The 22,066-nt window shown below is 39.6% G+C and overlaps 1 protein-coding gene across 1 annotated transcript in view; it reads right to left on the minus strand.

Annotated features, from left to right (window-relative positions):
• Window positions 1-22,066, minus strand: part of ROS1 (ROS proto-oncogene 1, receptor tyrosine kinase) — a 95,877-nt gene that overhangs the window by 24,292 nt on the left and 49,519 nt on the right. Inside the window, 14 exon segments of the mRNA XM_042847618.2 lie at window positions 44-179; window positions 749-841; window positions 1,745-1,932; window positions 6,162-6,279; window positions 6,791-6,965; window positions 7,937-8,113; window positions 11,065-11,297; window positions 14,555-14,699; window positions 15,814-16,031; window positions 17,513-17,689; window positions 18,717-19,006; window positions 19,569-19,780; window positions 20,544-20,746; window positions 21,760-21,823. Coding sequence (XP_042703552.2) covers window positions 44-179; window positions 749-841; window positions 1,745-1,932; window positions 6,162-6,279; window positions 6,791-6,965; window positions 7,937-8,113; window positions 11,065-11,297; window positions 14,555-14,699; window positions 15,814-16,031; window positions 17,513-17,689; window positions 18,717-19,006; window positions 19,569-19,780; window positions 20,544-20,746; window positions 21,760-21,823 — 2,429 coding nt within the window.

Here is a 22,066-nt window from a genome sequence, read left to right on the forward strand (position 1 = left end):
TTCTGCTCTGGAAGTAGCTTTTACACATGTCACAGTTACATACCTCACAGCATAGCAAGCATTAGACAATCCCACAGCATCAGCCAGCCCCCTAAGTTGATCTAATTCTTTATCTTCCCTGACGAGCACTATCTGCCCAGGCTGCGCAGACTTTCTGAACTTCAATATTCTGTGCCAGACTGGAAGGGAAAAGCAGAACATAGGAGATTGCACTTTGACATCCTTTTACACAAGTAAGCTGAATAATTACGTTTGCTTCTCCTCTATATCAGAGACCCTTTTCTAGTCCCTTTCCCGCATTTGGGTTTATACATATGAACATCTGTGACATACCTGACGATTACTAACCATACCAGTGTGAGTTTACAATGCAAGAACGCAACTGCACCCTCAGTGTCCCTCTGCTCTCCTTGCAGAGAACTAAAATCATTACAATGAAACTTGCCACTATGAGCATAACTGGTAATCTCTGGTGACCCAAAACATGAGCATTCCCAGGTCCCTTCTAGCCCCAGGTCTTCTGCATGGGGGCTATACAGCACCACCTAGTAGAGATCCAAGTTTCTACTGTGCTGAGTGATGGAATCAGCAAGGGCTAAGGCCAGGAAACATGCTCCAGTGGTTGCTTGGCACCTCACAAGATCTAGCTCTAAAACACCAGCTGGTCCTTCTCTTACATTTCTGATTTGTTCCATTTTGTTGAGGTCTGGCAGACCCACAAAATGTATTAAACTTTGTAATCACATACCAAAAGCAAACAGTGCAATCACAATTAAGATGAAGGCAATCACTCCAGCCACAACAGCTATGGTAATGGTTGCCTCTGGGCGGGGCGTAGCATCTGTTAAGAAAGAGAAGAGTAGTTCACTGACAATGCAACATGGGTGAGCACTACTGAGCTAAGCAAAACTGGGGCTTTGTCTACACTGCACTTTCGGCGTTAAAACTTTTGTCACTCGGGTGTGAAAAAATACACCCCTGAACAACAAAAGTTTTAATGACGAAAAATGCTTGTTTGGACGGCGCTTTGTCAGCGGGAGCTGCTCTCCTGTCGATGAAGCTACTGCCCCTTGTTCGGAGTGGTTTTATTTTGTTGCCGGGAGAGCTCTCTCCCAGCTACAGAGAGCGACAACACTGTGCCCCTTACAACGGTGCAACTGCAGTGGCACAGCCACGCCGTTGTAAGGGATGGAGTGTAGATAGAGCCTGTTAGAACTCCCACTCTGTGCCACTCCTCTAACCTCTGACGGTTGTAAATGAAAGAAGAGTGCAGAGCTGTTCAACTGTTAGATAGTTAGGATGAGATTTTCAAAAGCCTCAGTGCATGCCTACGTCTGTTCCCTCTGAAGTCAATGGGAAAACTCTCACTGATGTCAATGGGAGCAGAATTGAGCAAACGCTGAGCTCCTTTGAACCCCACCCTTACTTCATTCGATATACGACAGCATCTCCAGACAGTGTAGAAAAACATATCCAACCCAGTGATAACGAGTGCATAGAGAGTTTGGTCCCAGTGTTTCTTTGAAAAGAAAGTTAGCCCTAGCACTGCAACTGGGAATCTTCACAGAAACACTGCTATTAATTGCCACTTACACATTTTACACTATAGATGCTATAACATCTTCAAACAAATAGTTGTCTCTGTTCATAAACCATTGGGATTACTCTGAATAAAAATGATTTGTGTTGGTGATCTACCATTTCCACGTTAGCTAATTTGCAGAATAAAAAGTACAGCACATACCTTTAACCAACACTATATTGTCACTGATGCCACTGTATTCACCCAGTCCCAGCATATTTGCAGCTGCTGCTCGAAACTGGTAAGTTCCTTCTAGGTTCTTGGCCTTCCATGTGCATATATTGGTACAAGAGCCATTGTAAACCATCTCCCAAGAAGGCTTCATTTCACTTGTGTTCCAGGAGCCCTTCCTACAAAGTGCACAGCAAAACAACAAAGATATATTAGCTAGTTTTTGTTATTTACAGCTTCTGCCATACATCATTTCAACAGCATGGCCTACATGAAGACTCACTTCTTGCACATGCTCTACACTCAGTACCATTCCATTCATGTGGGTTTGGCTACAGAAACATAGTGATATTAACATGCCGTTCCAGTAACACAGGAGATGACACCTCTTTAGCCTGGCATAGAAAATGAAATGCCAGCATGTTTTGGACATACACGGTGAGGGCATCCTTTCTGCTGTTTTAATATGCCACTCATAGCCAGGATCTCAAAACATTGTTATTTGATTTTAGGCAAAACTCTTCATTTATTTTTTGTACTGTTAGAGGTTTTAGCTCTCTCGGGCCTAGAGCAGTTCAGTGCCCCTTGTGTATCAGGTTTCACAAGCTAATACAGAAAGCATTTTCATTGGCAGGGAAGACACAATCCTTTAGCTAGCCAGTTTCCCACAGTATCTGCTGGCTGCCAGGTATATTGCTTCCTTTTTAAGTTGGCTTTGATTGGATCGCTTACCAAAAATTCAGAGCAGATTATACACCATCTGAAGAAAGAGCATACATTAAATCTGTAGGGCATATCTGAATCGTCATTTCATGTTACACGATACAGGTATACTTCATGTGAAATGGCCTTGTACTGTATGCCAACAAACCCCACAACTCACTCTAAAGCAGACAGGACCGCCCAGAGGGGGGGGCAAGTGGGGCAATTTGCCCCAGGCCCCGGGCCCTGCAGGGGCCCCCATGAGAATATAGTATTCTATAGTATTGCAACTTTTTTTTATGGAAGGGGCCCCCAAAATTGCTTTGCCCCAGGCCCCCTGAATCCTCTGGGCAGCCCTGAAAGCAGAACAACAGAACAAAAACATCTAGCCCAAAAAGCCATGTGGAAGTTAAATGTATGCGTTGTTGGGTTATTCATGTTACTGACAGAGCTCTGTGAAAATCAATGGTTATCCTCAAGGAGATTATGCAAATATTTTCTTTGGTATTGATTAGCTGGGTTCACACTTACCTAACTGGGTTCAAATGAACCTTAGTTGGACACATTGCAAAACTCAGTTGAAACCATTGACTTTCTCCGGGGTTTACATCAAAACCACATGAGAAAAGTAAATTTCACAAAACTGATGAAAAATCAAAGATGAATCATGGAGAATACAAAGCTTGTGACTGCGTATAACCCTTACATGAGATAAAGCTCCTCACGCCTTTCCTCACCTTGGACTCCCACACATGGGTCAGGTGCAATTTGGCCTTTAGCAGATCAAAATCATCAGGTCTCATCGTATCTCAGTTATCGTATCCAGTTCAGTATTGTCGTGTACTCATGGTAGAAGCTTACAACACCAGGAAAGTATGCCTGGGTGAAAGCTTATGCAGCTGAAGTATGCCAAGCTCTGGCAGTGCTGTCAGTCTTTCACTATCATGAGCACTAAATTAACTTAGGAAAAATAATGCACTGAGTTTTATTTTTTGGTTCTTTCCCTAACCCCCCAATCTACAAAATGTCATAGAAATATCCCAGCAGAAGAACCCCCTTTGATATTATGCAATGTATTCATCTTCGGGAGATTTAATACTTACATTGACTCTGGAATGCCCTGACAAGATTCCCCTTCAGATTCCTTATCAGGAATTGGAAGAATCGAAGACAACTCTTCCTACAAAAAATATCCTGGCCTGTACAGTTACCCCATATGATCCCAGAACAGGACTTTTTAAAGTTTTAGCTACTGTTGTGTAGATGCCTATGAGTATAGACATGTTCACTAAAGCTAACCATTTGCAAGAGGATTAATTGAAGGAGTTCCCAGTAACCTGGAACATTTAATGCCCTTGTCTGACAACTACTTAACATTTCCCCCACAATTCCTCTGGATAATGAGGTATCTATACTTCAATTAGTGATGAATATGCATTAATTGATTCAGAGGTTTGATTTGGAAAAGCATCCAAAACTTCATCTGATTAACCAGTTTACCCAAACAGATCTATGCATCTGGGAAATGGCCTGGAAATCTTATTAGAACTAGTTTTCTTATGAGATTTCCAGAACTTTCTGGTCTTGTCTGAGTTTATCAGAGTAAGAAATACTTAAAGGATAGCCTTTCCTAAGATATTTCTTAATCCTCAAGGAGCTGACTGAGGAGATATCTGAGCCATTAGCGATTATCTTCGAAAACTAATAGAAGATGGGACAGATTCCAGAGAACTGGAAAAGGACAAATTTAGTGCCCATCTATAAAATGGGGAATACGGACAACCTGGGGAATTACAGACCAGTCAGCTTAACTTCATTACCTGGAAAGATAATGGAGCAAATAATCAAGCAATCAATTTGCAAACACCTAAAAGATAATATGGTGATAAGTAACAGTCAACATGGATTTGTCAAGAACAAATCATGTCAAAGCAACTTAATAGCCTTCTTTTACAGGGTAAACCTTGTGGATGGAGTCTGAGCATTAGATGAGGTATATCTTGACTTTAATAAGGCTTTTGACACTGTCTTATGTGACCTTCTCATAAACAAACTACAGAAATACAATCTAGATGGAGCTACTATAAGGCGGGTGCATAATTGGTTGGAAAACCATTCCCAGAGAGTAGTTGTTAGTGGTTCACAGTCAAACTTGAAGGGCATACCAAGTGGGGTCCTGGATCTGGTTCTGTTTAATATCTTCATCAATGATTTAGATAATGGCATAGAGAGTATACTTATAAAGTTTGCAGATGATATTAAGCTGGGAGGGGTTGCAAGTGCTTTGGAGGATAGGATTAAAATTCAAAATGATCTGGAGAAACTGTATGAAGTAAACAGGATGAAATTTAATAAAGACAAATACAAAGTACTCCACTTAGGAAGGAACAATCAATTGCACACATACAAAATGGGAAATGACTGCCTAGGAAGGAGTACTATGGAAAGGAAGCTGGGGGCATAGTGGATCACAAGCTAAATATAAGTTAACAGTGTAAGACTGTTGCAAAAAAAGCAAACATCATTCTGGGATATTAGCAGAAGTGTTGCAAGCAAGACATGAGAAGTAATCCTTTCACTCAGCACTGATAAGACCTCAGCTGGAGTATTGTGTCCAGTTCTGGGTGCCACATTTCAGGAAAGATGTGGACAAACTGAAGAAAGTCCAGAGGAGAGCAACAAAAATTATTAAAGATCTAGAAAACATGACCTGTGAGGGAAGATTGAAAAAACTGGATTTGTTTAGTCTGAAGAAGAGAAAACAGAGAGAGGACATGATTACAGTTTTCAAGTACATAAGCAATGGGCTTAAATTGCAGCAAGGGAGGCTTAGGTTGGACATTAGGAAAAACTTCACGTCAGGGTAGTTAAGCACTGAAACAAATTACCTAGGTAGGCTGTGGAATCTCTGTCATTGGAGGTTTTTAAGAGCAGGTTAGACAAACACCTGTCAGGAAATGTCTAGTTATCACTTAGTCCTGCCTTGAATGCAGGAGACTGGACTAGATGACCTCTCGAGGTCCCTTCCAGTTCTACACTTCTATGATTCTATTATTTCAAAATTGCCTTCAGATATATAAGGAAGACTTAGCCACAAGGAAGACTAAAAGCTCCTTGGGTCTCTGGCCTAAATTTTCAAAATTGATTTTGAGTGTTTTGGGACATTTCAATTTTTGGAAGCCTGAGACACCTCAGAGGGGGATGATTTCCATAATGAACTGAGCACCAGCCCTCTGAAAATCAGATCCCTTTAAACTGTGTCAAGTTGAGTACCCAAAAAATCAAGGTACCTAACATTTCTAGTCACTTTGGAAAATTTAGGCCAGTGTGCTTGTGAGGTCCCTGAATCTCCTCATCAACTCCTCAGCCTACCTCTTCTATTAGTAAGCACAGATAAGGAATAAGCTGAAAGCCCGAATTCCCCCCTTCAGCCATAAATCATATTGATGATCTTCCTTCCTGTCTTGCCTGAAAACAAGACATGCAGGAGCATGTAAATACAATTTCAAAACAAAGGATATCAAAAATTTAGAAATTTCTAAAATGGCTTGAGTCCAATTTGGGATATGGGCCAAAATGTAAGCTCATTAGTATTTAATCTGAACCTATTTCCTACTTAGTTACTGTAAAACATTCTGCTGAATACCCATACACAAATGAACCATCTATCATTTGCTAGCAGGAGCGTGCTCTGCAATTCACTTACCTGCTTTCTAAAATGTGGTAGGTAAGATTGCTTCCATTGTCTTCAGCTTTTTCCCACTGGACAGAATTTTTATTCTCCTCTGCTATTTGGGGGATTCCTGGTTTACTTGGAACTCCAGCTATTGTGCAAAGTGAGAAAATGTAGAATTCTGAAAACATGGTATATTAATACACATATTTCATATTCTGAGAAAAAAGTGACAAGAGCCAGGGCTAGAGCAAAACTTCGACATGCACCTGGGTGTTGAGTCATGTGAAGGAACTGGAGACTCTCGTCTAAAAGGCTACTCATGGAAAAGGAAACTTTGGACTTTTATTCATGATGGGAAACTTCACAAGGTTCATTCACACAAATTCAGACTTCTGCCTGGATTCACAAGTTCTTATAACATTAAAAGTATTTCATTTCAATTCCACTCTCTCCTTCCCCATCTCCCACCTTTGAAAGAGTGCTCCAATTTTATTTTTGGCAGATATTTATTTTGAACTTTTTTTTTTTTTTTGGAGTTCATACAGAGAGAAATCAGTGATTCTTATAAGATGAATATTATGTGGCAAAGCACCCTGAAAATGTTTAACACTATTTTGAGGGTGCAAGTAATCTAGGATCACATGATTTTAAGGGCTTACCCCTAGTTTTAAAGCTTCCTGGAGGTGAGGTGCTTTTTGCTCCGGTTACGTAAATAACTGCTGCTCGCACAAAGTAGTTGGTGTCAGGACGAACTCCCGTGAGATGACATTTATACATGGGACCTGCCGTACAGGTGATGTTTGCAGGACAAAACCAGCCGTTTTTTGTTTGCCACTAGAAAAATAAAATATCATCTGAGTCAATAGTCTCACTCTCTGAGGGCCTGATCCAAAGTCAATTGCAATCAACAGTCTTTCTATTGACTTCAGTGGCCTTGGTATGGGCCCTTAAAGAAGTGTGTATACAAACATGAGTATTGAGAGGCTATTGAGACTGGGGGAGCATGAACTACAAACCCTCTTCCGACAGACCAAGGCCACCTAGAAATTTGATGTTATTCTTCGGAGATTTACAAGGCCTGGAAATCACACGGGACAACAGAGTGGGTGGCACCTGCATAGGTGTGCAAGAGCAGGAGAGACCATAAGCAGCCTTCCCCTTCCACACCTGCGTTTGGCCTGTATCTTTGGCTCGCTGTGAGTTTTGCTTGCCAGGCTGATCCTAAGTGAAGCCATCGCGATTATGATCAGCGCTATTAAGACAATCATGCAGACTAGTAGCGCCTCTGGCATTTTCTACCGTGGTTCAGTCGTTAAACCCGAACTTGCCATGTATATTGCTACCATTGTAGCATTTACTTCATAGTGCATGCTGCAGGACTGATTTGTTTCCCCAGCAGTTTCTTTCTAGGCCTGCCCCATGTAGGAGATGAAAATAAAATTCATAGACTGTTTTTTAAAAAATTATTTCAACATTTAAAAAAATTGGAGCCCACCTATTTCTTTCTAACCAGGGCACACACTGGAGAGTGTGTAACGGGGCTATTCCTTCCCCAAGAGGTTCTGGATGACTCAGCCAAAAATCGTTTGGAACTCCCGGAGAACGCCTGCTGCAGGGGCAGTTCTCCCTTGTTACTGGCCAGTGCTGCCTTCACCTTGCCCCTTGGTGGAGTACTACTACTGGCAGGGACATTATAGTGCCCGAATTACCCAGTAGGACTCCTTGCATCCTTCCCTAGCTCCCCACCCTCTACAAGGCTGGACAACATCTGGCCTTTAACCTGAAAAGAAAAGGGTATTTTTTACCTTCTGCAATTCAAACCAGAAGCTGGTTATGTTGCCATGCAAAGGAGACCTCCATTCTAACTGACAACTGGTGTTTCTGGCAATTATATGAACTGGGACAGGCGGAGTCTCAAACGTTGCTGCAAACACAGGGGCACTCTCAGAAAACCAGTTCTTCTCTGGATGAAAAGCAAGAACCTAACAGGAGAAACAATGAAACATAGTCTCAAGCCACTCTGAAAACTGCATTGGATGTGGTTTTGGTGGTTGTTGTTATGGCAATGTGAATGCTTCCTTTAGTCATTCAAGTACCTTGGAACATTACTTAACTGCTTTAAACAAAGTTGATACTCAGGGGAAGATTAAGACTATGTACGGCCTGAATCCAAACATTCTGGGCCTTCCCACTAAAGCTATGGGGACCCTGAGACAGAACTCCTCTTGGCCACCAGCCCCATCCAACAGACTCTTCTCAGCTCCCCAGTTTCATCTTTCCCACAGAATTGCTCCCCTCATATTCGTTCCTTGTGTGACTCAAGCATTTCCGCAAACCTTTGGGTAGCATTTTGACACCCACCGAGTCCTTCTCTCTAGGTTTAAAATCACCAATTAAAATATCACCTATTCTGTCCATGTAGGTCTCCTTCCTTTGTCTGCAGCCTGCCTGGACAGTGTCATGGATAGCGTCACCACTTCAGTGGAATTCAATGACCCACAAGGAATTGCGGCATTTTTACCAACTAGATGTTAAGGACCATTCCCTGAACTCCTCTCTCCGGGGCACATCCTAATTTGATAGAATTTTTTCTCCTAAAGTCCACCAAACAGCCAATGCATTGCATGCATTTTTAAGACTCTTGTTAACCTGCCCTTGCTAATACTAAAGAAATACCAGAATTGGTGTATTGTTCCTCCAGCTATTTATTTGCAGTATGCTTTTTAAAAAAAAATTTATAAACTGCTGAAAGGTGGAATCCACTCATATGTGTCTGTCAACTTTCAGTGAAATAATCAAGTATAGTTCTATGGATAAAACAGAAAAACCTGGAATGCCACAAAGGGACTGAGGCATTGCGATGCTCAGCTTCCCAGCGCTTAACTTTTAGGTGACTAAAAAAAAAAAATCATAGCAACACCACCGTGATCCACAAAGCCTGAATTAGGTGCGCAGGCTAATATGTATGAAGAGACAAGCACCTTAGAATGAGAGCCTCAAAAGCCAGCATGCGGGAGCCTGTGGGAGATGCTGTGGAGAGGGGCATGTCCTAAAGCTCTGCCCTTTTCTCGGAGACTGGCTCCTGAATCCATGCTGCAGGGAGGCACCTATCTCAGCTTAGTGATCCAGAGCCAAGAGCCCTCTCCTGGAGTCAGGCGGTGTAGGCACCTAAGTCATTTTTTGTGAGAGTGAGTTAGACACCTGCTTCACTCCACACAAAATGCATGGGGAGGTCTAGTGACCACCTTATACATTTTACTCCAGTCATTGGAGCACTCACCTGGGTTGGTGAGACCCAGGTTTAAATCATTCTTCTGCCTGATAGGGGAAAAGAAGCCTCCCACACCTCTCAGGACAGTGCACTAACCATTGAGCTATGGGATATTCTGATGTGGGGCTCCCTCAGTCTCTCTGTTGAAGCTGTACCACAATGGATCAAATAATGAAAGAGCGATTGGGCCAGAGAGCAAGCGAGAGAATGATTCTGTAGCCTGGTGGTTAGGGCACCCATATGGGAGACGTAGGATCCAGTCCCACTGCTCCAATGACTTTACTTACACACAGTGGAAGAGCGTCAACAGGCGAGACTGAGGGAGTGCTATATCAGGATATCTCGTAGCTCAGCTGTTAGAGCACTTGCCTGAGATGTGTGGGAGACCCCTGTTCAAATCCTTTTTCCCCCCTCAGGCAGAGGTGGGAATTGAACTCAGGTCTCCCATCTCCCAGGTGAGTGCTTTGTTCAGGAGCTAAAAGCTGCAAGTGTGAGTACCACCACCGACCAGATTTTGAAAGGGACCCAGCCCTGCAGGCAGCCTCTGAGTATGCCTACCAAATCAGGCCCCACACACTTATCCTTCACTTATCTTTCTCCCAATCCTGGATCGTCCTGGGGCTTAGACGGGAAACAGGCTTCCAAATGCCTAGAGTGGATACTCCCCTTAGGCTGGGGGGAGGTCCTTTAGTAGTGGGCGGGCTTCCGCCCACCCACTTCCTGGATCCCAATAGGATCACTCTTCTGTAGCCATCTGGCCTGACCCCTTCACAGGTAAAAATGAGAAAGGAAGTAATTTTTCAGTAATAGTGTGAGGCAGCAGAGTGCATGCCAGGGGCAGGAACTCAGGCACCAACCGTAATTTTACCCTGACAATTTAGGCATCAAGTGAGTTTAGCACCTACAGCATTAGGCAGAAGTTTTCTGAATCTCAGAGGAGCCTAAATGCCAGACATAGGCACCTAAGCCTGGAGTTCTTGGTAAATATCTTGGTAGATCTAGACCAAACAGCTTTTTGGGAGAACTAGGAATTTTCCATTTTTCATTAAATAAAAATATTTTAATAATACTAACAATAATACTAATAATAGGTCAAGACCTGATCCTACTACCAGCGGAGTTAATAGAAAGTCTCCCATTGACCTCAATGGATCAGGATGGAAGTTTTGCAGTGGGACTTCAAGATTTGACCCACTAACTTTATACATTTATATAGCTCCATTTATCCCATTGGAACCCAAACTGTTGCATATACAATAGGACTGAAAAACTCTACCTTACGGGGGGAAGGTTGGCAGCCATCTAATCAACTCATAGCATGCTGCATGACAGTGCCAAGAAGAGAACTACCAGCTAAAGATATCACAGGCAAGCATTACACATATGCATGGGGTCTTAAGTGTCCACACAAAACAGAAAGGCCTCAGAACTCAGTTTTTAAGATCTCATCTGAAAGACCCACACAAGGAGAAATGAATGAAGTTTGATTTATCTTCCTCAGAAAGCTGAGGGACTGAGACAACTCTGCCAGGGGTCTGAACCCATGTTTACAAAATGCAAGTATTCTCTGACTTTACAAAACAGAGGCTTGGTCACTTGTTGGGTAATAAGTATGTCTACTCAAGAAGCCTGGAAATATGATAAAGTCACGTATAATTATACCTTGAATACGTTATTTGTTCCACCATTGAGGCTGTTAATGGACCAGGCAAGTGATCCATTTGGAAATTCATTTTTTCTCAAAGGAGCTGCAGGAATTGGGGGTAAAAAGTTGACAGTAATTTGATAGCGGAGAGAGTCTATGGGTCCATTTGGCTGTGAAGGCTCACTCCAAGATATATTGATGGTGTCATCAGACAGAACCAGTATCTCAATGAGGTTAACTGCCTCTGGTACTGAAACAAAGAACAAAACAAAAATCTTGTAGATTTGGGGGACAAAGGTTATTTTCAGAGAAATCAAGAAGTATCAGTATCAGTATAAAGGGCTTTAAATATACACAAAAGCACGTGACATATGATCCATTTTAATAGTTACACTGTACCCCTACAAATCATAACTGTACCCCTACAAATCAACACACAAAATCCACATTCTTGTACATCAAAAACTGTGCACTGATTCAAAAATATTTTGAGGTGCTTAATATGTCTTTGGCTATCCCACAGTCCTAGCAGGTACACTTACAGCTGTTCTTCTTTGCCAGCCTGGCAGTGGTGCCCTAGAACTCATGCTCTTTGCTAGACTCCTACCTGGGATCTCAGATATGCATTTACTCTAGGCATGCATTAGAAAAAAAATGCCAATATACTGAAATCAGAAACTTTGCACACTGATAATTCAACAATGTCTGAAGGTAGAAACGTGAAAGGTAGGCTTGTTATGTTGATCTTCTTGAAATATAAGGAGTAAGTCAAGTTTGAAGAAAGACAGTTCAATAGCTTTTAATTTTATAAAGTGTGCATATTTACCCCAGAAGACAAATGCTGATTTAATTTTGCTTTGCTTGATCTAAAAGCTAGAAAGTTAGAATGAGGCTTCATGCAAAGGATAGCAAGATCTAGAAAGCCTGGTTTTAGGGATGTCTGTGTTTGAGAGGTTCCACATCAAAGAAGTTACAGTTTCTGTACATCTCGTGTTAATCTCTCTCTCTCTCTTTAAAAAAAAAAAAAAAAAAAAAAGTCAGATGCTTTGAAACACTACAGATTTTTCTTAGCAGTACAAGAGCATTGCCTCTTATGATCTTGAGTTGGCCTTTGGCACATATCCTAAGAACATATGAAATGATACTCTGTTCATGATCTGCCAAGAGAAGCACAGCCATCCATTTATAAGGAGAAATATTTAATAATGTATCAGTCATCCTACAATGAGATTTTAAATCGAGCAGATGCACTGCACTGATATTTTCTGTAGTGAAAACCATCATATTCTTGCATTTTGTTCAAATGAACTATTAGCTAATTTGTAAAAGAAACACAAATAAAATATCAGCTCATAAGTCATGGAATCACAACAGTTAGAAATGGAAAATATTGTTAGGCTAACCAAGTTCTTGTCCATCTAGTATTGTTTCCTACAATACATTTTTCAGTGCTTTGTTCTGCCCAGTTTTAAGTTTATCAAACAATGAAGCTTTCACCATTTCTCTTGAGAAATGGTTTCATAATCCAATAGATCAAATTGTTAGGAAGTTTTCCATACTGAGTTTTCTATATTGCTTATTTTGATTACATTCCATTTCTCCCAACAATACCTTCACACTATGGAATCCGTTCCAAGCCATTTCAAATAATAGAATAGGGGTGTTTTAATATTAATAAGGATGCACACAGAATTGTAACTAGAGCTGTGTGATCCTTGTACATATTTTTCTGTGAATATTCAATAACATTTTTAAATAAGTTTATTACAGCCATGCTTATAGAGTTCTCCTCCACTTCCTTTCGTATCCATGTCAGTTGGTTACTAGATGACCATTTTGAAAAACCAAATCCTCTTTTGACATTTACAGATAAGCTTTGAACTGATATATGGCATGCCCATACTGGTTCAGCAGGAAAATAATTTTATAAACGGAGAACTAGACAGGTAAATGTCAATATTAGATTTATAACAAGGTAGAGTCCCATACATATCAGAATGAGGATGATGTACTTTGTAAATCATCATCATTTACTTCTGCGGTTTACTTAATTTTTATATGTATTTTTCCCTAAAGTACACTAATGTTTTGGCTACAAGATCATAGATTATTCAAGTGAAATTTGCATGGGTTGTGTTGATAAGGAAAACAGATTTCCTGCTAAGAAATGTGTGGAGTAAGAGTGACACTCAGTGGCAAGACCAAAGCATTTATTTTTCCTAGCTCTGTTTCCTTTGATTTTCCCCCTCTTCTGTATTTGCAGGGATGTAAAGGTTGATTCAAGCTTCACTCATTTTGACATAGAAACAATGGGAAGACAGAGAGGATCCACAGAGTTCTAACGTGTTGTTAAATATGCTAGGAACACGAAGAAGCTTTGACAGCAGCTGATTTAATTCCAAGCTTTAATAAAACTGTTAATCACATGCAGAAAACTAGGAACAAAAAGTCAGGAAACACACACATTCTGACAGCAGTGTGGAAGTTAGATTCCTGGGGGGAAAAAAGACTTCATATTGCACACACATGAAATTATTTTGAAATGCTGCCTCAGTCAAACAGAATCACTGCAGTTGTTTAGCTATTACTTTATGCCTTCTCAGGAAGTCAACAAGCCAGAGCATTAATGAATCACTCCCTATGGACTCAGATATTTCACAGGTTTATATTTAGGGCTTCAGTTTTTCAGGAGTTATTAATTTCATTTTTCAATAGGGTGACCAGATGTCCCAATTTTATAGGAACAGTCCCGATATTCAGGGCTTTTTCTTATATAGGGACCTATTACCCCCCACCCCCGTCCCGATTTTTCACACTTGCTATCAGGTCACCCTATTTTTCAAGGTTTTTTTGTTTTAGCAATTTTTTAGTTTTATGTAGATGTCCACAAATCGGGGTTTTGAGGACTTTCTCTTTGTATATACCACAATGAGTAATTATATGCATTACTCATTACAGTAGTATATAGCAAAATAAGTAATCCCTTTGTAATGTTCTGTAGTGTGCTTTCACATAGTATACAGTTTAAAACAGCACTACGTTAAAGCACTCAAAAGAATCTTTAGTGCTTACCAGCAGAGTCTACACAGACCAATTAATGTGCACCACGTTCATGCACTTTGGAAATTGCATCCCCTTAGCTCACAGTACTGCTTTATGTAGACAAGCCCTTAGATCCACGTAACCATTTCCGGTGTTTTTCTGGTGTCTATTGGATAAACACCGATTTTGGTTTTTTGCTGTTATATCGGTGTGTTTTATCGCTGTTTATTGGTTAAAACTCAGAAACCCTATTTATATTGTTAGACCTCCAGCCTTTTGCGCAGGTCTGAGTAGATTAAATGTTGAGCAGACACTTCCAAACTCTCTAGCAACTAAAAGACCTTATTCTGCTCTTGCTTACATTGATGTAATTCAGAAATAACTCTATCTGAAGTCAACAGAGTTACATTTGCCTAAGTGAGACTAGAATTAGGCCCAAAAGTCAGAGTAGAGCCTAAAACTCACCTCCATAAAGAGTTGTGCCAATGGTCTCTTTCCCCAAAAGTGGCTGCTCAGAAGAATCTGAATAATAGTTTTTCACAGCAGCTTGTATCACATAACTTGAAAATGGCTGTAGGCCTTCAATAAGTGCTATATTTTCCTGAAGTTCCTGTAATTAAGAGGCAGAATCACAGACAATAAATTCTTTTAGAAAATAAAGCACTGTATGTCCGAACAAGCATCTGGCAATGAAATGGGAACATATGATTTAATTACATAGGACAAAAATCAAAACATCGCAGGACTTTTTCCTAAAAATAAATTTAAGGATCATGAAAGATGCCAGATTGACGGCATTAGAATGTTAACATCTCTAACAGATCAGGCACAACACATGTCATGGTCCTGCAACTGAGCAATGTCTTTAATCCTGATTTTGGTGGGTCACTTCTAGGAATGCACTAGGGTATGTCTCTTTTTGAGCCATTTTAATCCTTGGCCTCTCTACTGAGATTGCCAACAAGGATTTCAGTTAATTAGTGCCAAGTGTAATGATGTTTTTGTGACTGAGACCCGCAACTCCTTTCATGTAAAGTACCAAGGAATCATCAAACTGTATCGTTTTATGCACAGATAATGAACTTCTTCCATCCCAGAAAATGTTTTGTCATTTTCATGGTATTATAAAGATGTGAGCTAGGGATCTTATCCAGCCTCCACTGAAATAAATGGAAATCTTCTCATGATTTCAGCAGGCACTGGCCCAAGAGCTAAGTGCAATAATTACAGCTACAAAACCATATTGTTCAGCGACTGTCAGGGGGATTAGAAATAGCAACTGCAAAAAAAATAAAAATAAAAAAAGAGAGAGAGAGAGAGCGCAAAAGGACACTCACTTCCTATGGCAAGCACACTAAGATACCAAATCAAACTGGTCTCAATGGTTATTTAAATAGATTAATTACATCCACAACCTGCTTTTGAGCAGTAGAAACTGAAGGGTCCCTTCAAATGAGCTTTAGCAAGGAAATGTTAAGAAAGTAGAATGTCAGAGAGTCCTCTTGTGTGAAATTATGTTACAGAAAGCCAGGGAAGCTACCATTTTTGGCAAGAAGAGTTATACAGAAAAGGTGGCATGGTTTTATGGAGTGGGAAATTAATACATACTAGTGTCTGTCTGTGGAAACAAGGTTTCATAATGGAATATCAAATACTTAGAAGTGTCATGGAATCACCTTTTCATAAATGATGCCATGCAAGTTTTTGCTCCAAAATAGTCTTACCATTACTGTACAATGTAGGCCAGACAAACAGCGGGCTGAGCTCCTGCCATCATTAGTAACTTTTCCATAATACACCAGGTATGTTGAAGTAGGGAGGGTTATGCCAGTGCACAGAAGTTGTGTTTTGACAGGCGGTAAGTTTACTGTAAAACTGGTGTTTGTAATATTAAGAATAGTAGGTTTCTCAGCATTTGAAGCTAGAGTCAGGCATCCTTTATCTAGAAGGGATGGGAGAGAAAACATTCTGAAGTATAACAGCTGTAGGGACACTCCAGATTATAGATGTGATCCTACTGCCTTTAGCAACAGAAAGTATAACTAGTAAATACTATCTTTTCACTGGTTTCATAAACAGATAAAGAAAGAAGTCTGAATTTAATAGTTTGGGTTCATTTTTTGCAGCCAGTAAAAATAATTTTTTTCAAAGAGAAGGATTTGTTTCTTTTTTTGTAAGTTACTCAAGGACAGATTTTTAAAAGTATTTAGGTGCATCGTTAGGCGCTGTAGGAATATAGGCCCACATTAGATTTGGGTGAACTATGGTATGAAATTGAGTTGGGATATTAGCATGAGCAACAGGCCCACAGCATTTGACCAAAGAGAATATGATCCTGAGAAAGAAGAATTGTTGTGTTAAAGTTGTAGTGAGCCTTCAAAATACCTGTGTTATCTTATTTAAGGTTTGAGCTGAAGTAATAGAAATAACACAATTAACTGGGTACCAGGTACAGTAAATAATTGGCTACATAAGAAACTCCTTCATCTGGCCTTAACTAAAGTCCAATAACTGTCAATGACTTCACTTGTTTGTTAAGAGGTATAAAAAAAGTAAACCCTTTCAAGGGTTCATTGCTAATACCTGCCTGACCAAGCTGGAGCCAACCAATATGGGTCTAAGCACCCTGGGTCAGCCCTTTTGTAAGTATCTTGATCCAATGCTTATAAATGTTTTGTTACTGCTTGGATGTAGTAAATTACTTATTATTTAGCTTTTTAGGCACGTTTAGAGCAATTGTAGCCTTTGGATTTAATTAAGGAATTTATGGTTAAATTAGTGTCATGGCAATACCCTGCATAAATAATAATTCCAACAGACACCTAAATACCTTTGAACATCTGGCCCTTAGTTACTATGGTGATGAGCGCACTATAGCTAGATTAGACTGAATTTGCCTGTCATAGCAGAAGAAGAGCTGCAGGGCAAAGTCTAATTTTCATTTGCGGTGATGTTTTCTCACACTAACTTTTTTCATCCCTCTGCTCACTAGTAGTGTTCATGCTCTCTAATTAACTCTCACAATTCTACTTTGAGTCATCACACTGTCTTCAGGATGCCACACTTACAGGTTTCCTGTGGTTCTATTGTAAATCACCTCTTTTCGCACGACCTGCAGATTCCAAATTCTTTTGAAGAGGTATTCTCCACTACTCACATCCCATGCTCATGGAACGTATGCAGCATCTATTATTATGATGCACTCTGACACGATGCAACATCCGTCCAGTTCTTAGCTTTCATTCTACCTTCTAAAACTGGCATTGTATTACAATCTATTGCACTGTCCTATGTATCTAAATCATTTTCCTCTGAAATCCATCTGCAGTCAGGTGGTAAATTTTAGATAAACACTTTTAGAATAATTTACAATCCAAATAAATTATTTTAAAAAGACATGTTAAAATTTTAAAAACCTGCTACCTGGGTAGGGCTGCATGGCTGTGCTGTAGGCTAAGATTTGCACCTGTTCATGTGCTCTTTCCTGAAAGAAGAGGGGTTTGCTTTCTTTATTTGCTTGATAAATTGCCGTATAGTCTTTTGTTACAACACTCCAGTATATAAACTGTCTGTCGACAGTCAAACTACCAATGGTCATGTCTGTAGAAAAATATTACAGAGTTATGTTTCAGAATAAAAATAAAGGCAAAAGTGCAGTTAGATACCCAGTCCCACTGAAAGTCAAAATGAGTTGAGCATTTAACTTGCATCTGAGTCTTTGGAAAGTTTTTTTTAGGAGGAGACTTCTGACATTTTCTGACATGTCTCCTAAAAGTGAAACATTTCCCTCTTTAACAAACTGTAGATTTGATGCCTTCTCTTCTTATCCAATTATTATGGTTAAGATTAATTACAGGAAGTGTAATTCAATGATGATAAACACCAGTAATTATAGAACACAAAATTGTGGCTTATCATTCACCTTGAATGGAATCCCTCTCTTAAGGAGGAGATGATCCCTCACTTCCAAGATGAGATGTTAAAAACCAGCAACCGTTCTGTGCAGCAGGAACACTACACATCCCATAGACCCTTTTGTAATAGGAGATTTTTAGCCAAGTCTCTTTAGCTACAGTGTCTAGGACCAGGCTGAAAACTGAGCCTGGATTACCATTATAGGAGTTATCAGGGTATGAGTCATCCTATAAGACTTTTTGTGCATGAAACACCGTCACCACATTCAAGCCATTCCCCTGATGCTGAGAAAGGAGACACTGAGGCCGGTATTATCCTCTGGCATATCTTTTTGGTTGCGGGAAGGAGGCACACAAATTCTGTCAACAATATTAAACCCTCTCTACGTAATGTGACAATGTGGTAGATACAGTGGCGTCCACTGACAAGCAGCAGGAGTTGATGCAATACTTTGTCTATCTGACTGATGATTTAATGGGAAACAATAATTCCTGCAAATATCCCACACTGTTCTTTCCCCTGCTCTGTTACAATGGCAAGCATAACTAAATATTCAGATGTAGACTTCTTTTTTCTGTCTTCACTTCAAAGTGGTTAATGTTGTGGAGAAAATACATGATGAGTATTGCATTATTTTTGCTGAAAAGTAAATTCTTTGACAGAACAGTAGGGAACAGACTGAGAATTAAAAAACGCATCAGAGAGATCTCACCTTGAAGACTAGGAACATTGATAACTCTCCAGCAGTGGCATCCATCTAAATCTGAGGCCCAGATTTCATCCCTTCCTTTGATAAAGAAAATATGGGATGTCTTGGAGTCAGACATAGCTACAGTCATTGCTCTTCCGAGGTCTGTTTCCGTCACATTGCAACTGCAGTAGCTTCTTCTTGTCTGATGTTCTAAAGGTGAGTGTCCCAAAATGCGGTGCATGGTATTATTCACGATATCATAATAAAATATCCAGCAGCCCGAATCAAAGGCTTCCATCCAGTACAGACGACTATCAAACAAAATGTATCATTTACAATAGAAAATCTTGCTCCAGGCAACCTACCTTAAATACAGTCTAATGAATTAATACAGCCATAGAATCATTAAAGTTATTGTAGGGTAAATACAATGGAATTCCCTCAGAGTGGTGTCAGGTTTTTGTTGTTGTTTTTTGTCTATTTGTTTTTGGGTTTGTTTTGTTTGCTTTTAAACAGAACATCTTTAAACAGAGGTCCTCTATGGCCAGAATTACAATGTGCAGATTGCAGAAAATTTTAATTTAGCTACCGACTTCCATTTTGCTTCACTATAAATGGAGTTTCATGTCAGTAGAGCCAACACTTGAAGTTTTTAAATCAAGAATGGATGTCTTTCTAAACGATATACTTTAGCTCAACCAGAAGTTGTGGAGACAGAGTTTCACCCAGTAATTCCTATGGCCTCTGTTATGCAGGAGGTCACACTAGATGATCACAATGTTCCCTTCTGGCTTTAAAAAACTATTAATTTATTTAAATTGCTGTATCTCAATTAAATTGAAAACAAAAGTTATCAGTCATTTCATACCATACCTCAAGAAAGGATATGTTGAGAGAGATGATATAGTCAAGTATTTGTTACTTGACTGTACATTCAACATTTTAAGGGATTTTGCCTTGAGTTCAAGATCCATAATAAATATTTGAGTTCCTTTCTGTGATGTTTTCAAGGCAACAAAGAGGTGTCTTGCAATCCAGTCAATTGCAATAGCTGTGACATTGCGGAGAAATTCATGTTTGAAAAGCTTAAGGGAAATAAGAAAACAGTTAGTACATCAGTTCAGAAAGTAGAATTTTTAATCCCCCAGGAAATGTGGACATTTAGAAAATAGTTTCTGTTTCCTTTCATAACAAAAAGTCAAAATACCAAAAAATCATCAAATGAGAAATTTTGACTTTTTTGACAGAAGCAAAAGTTGTCATTTCAAATCAACATTTCAACATAACATGTTTTGGTTTTCTTAAATCAAAAAATAAAATAAAATAAAATAAAATAAAATAGCCATTTTATGTTGAAATGAAAAATTGTTTTATTTCAAAATGTTGATACAAAATGAAAATTATCATCAGGACATCTCTTGTTGGAAAAAAAATTTTTTTTCAATTAGTTTTGACATTTTCCAGCAAAAAATTTCAGTTTCAACAAAGCCATATTTTCTATAGGAAAACTTTCCACAGAAAAACTTTTCAACCAGCTCTAACAACTACAGATAAAATGGATTTTTCCAGACCGGATGTCGATTTTTATCATATTACTAGAAATCAAATAACCCAGTTGTCTACAAATTATACTAAGCATCTCATACAAGCTAGCAATAATTAAAGCAGAATGGGCCATGTTTCTAATGCTGTTTTCCCCATTAAAAGTGATTTGTTTGTCAGGCTTCTCTTTTCAGTTTTTATACTATAATTGGGCTCTAATTCATTACATAGCGGGTTCCAAAATAACTGCAACAATATGCATATTTTACATGTTCCTTTCAAACAAGGAAATACACAATAGAATACCTGAAGCCTGGAATTATTCTGTATATTCAGAAGAAAAAGGGAATCTTCCTGGCTATAATACATTGTCTCGTCATTAGCAGTGTAACAGATACCCTTTATATCTCCTTTTGCTGAAAGACTCTGGATGGTCTGATTTCTGTCTATGTCAGTAAAGACCATCTTGTTGGCAGAAATAGTTATGAGAGCTGGAACTGGAAAAAAATCTGGAGGGGGAAATGAAACAGAACAACTGATACCAAACTCTCTGACAATAATGTTCATTCATCATGATAAAGTCAGGTACTAAACAAAAATTAACAAGGGCCCTGCACAAACTATGTTTGAAACTGCACTAGCCACAAATATGTAAGCATATTTTTAGGATGGTTTCGCATCACGGCCTTCCCCCCACCCTAAGAACCATGTTCTACAATAATTTCCTAGACAACTTCAGGAGATAGCCTAGAATGTGATTCAGCTAGTACAGTTCTCAGAAAAGCATCCCAATTCACAGTGCCCAGCGAAACTGTGAGAACTGTCCTAACCACTCTGGAGTTTAACACAATTGTTGCTTGCATAATTTCAACCAGAAGGGGAACTGGGACTAAATGAATAACTATATCTACACAGGAAATTTTACAGCTGAGAGCTGCAAGTACACAAAGGTGCCATTCAAGGTAACATTTGTATTAGTTTCAACACAGTATAATGTGCTGGCTGATGGGTGTATTATACTGCCTTTTACCGGATGGAGCGTCATAGCTGCTCGTTGTTTGTGATTATGTCATCCTTTAGTGGACTGCGTACAAAGTGCAAGCCTAGATACTAGCAACAGCTAATGGATAATCTCTGTTCGCTCAAAGGGTAGAGATTTAGGATTTTTGATGCAGGTCATGGGTTCTAATGCCCCACACTACACATGTGTTATTAAACTAGCTAAGTGTCTCGTTTGCAGCTATGAATTTTTTACAACAGCCCAATGAAAAGTTCAAATAATTGTCCTAGTTTGTAACCATGGGAAGTGGCTAGGGCTCAGTATGTGACATTTGTCTTCATACAGAGAATATAATTTGTGGCTGTTTGCACAAATCATCCATGGCTACTGCCAATCTGAGCTATATTTGAACCATCATCCTAGTAGTAAAAGGCTCCATATCTCATTACCAAACACCTGTACTATTGAGTCCACCATGCATTAATATTTGGATTGCAAGAGGTGGTAGCTGAATATTGATACCTGATGAGTTAGCTTCTGCTATATTAGATAGCGGTCCTGGACCTGCCGATGTGAAAGCTTGCACCTGGAGATAAATGGAACAGGAGAAATATTCAGTAGCAATGTCCACTAAGGCCCCAGTTCAGAAAGCACTAAAGCACGTGCTTAACAATAAGAACATGAGTAGTTCCACTGACTGCTCACATGTTTAAATTTAAACATGCGTTTAAGTGCTTTGCTGGATCCGGGACTGGAGTGAAGGGGGGCTTCCAAAGGTGGTCTGGGCAATGATAGTTCATCTTGTGTCTACCAACCACTTCTAGGTCCC

The sequence above is a fragment of the Chrysemys picta genome, chromosome 3 (genome assembly GCF_011386835.1).
Source record: "Chrysemys picta bellii isolate R12L10 chromosome 3, ASM1138683v2, whole genome shotgun sequence".
In the NCBI taxonomy this organism is placed as follows: domain Eukaryota; kingdom Metazoa; phylum Chordata; order Testudines; family Emydidae; genus Chrysemys; species Chrysemys picta.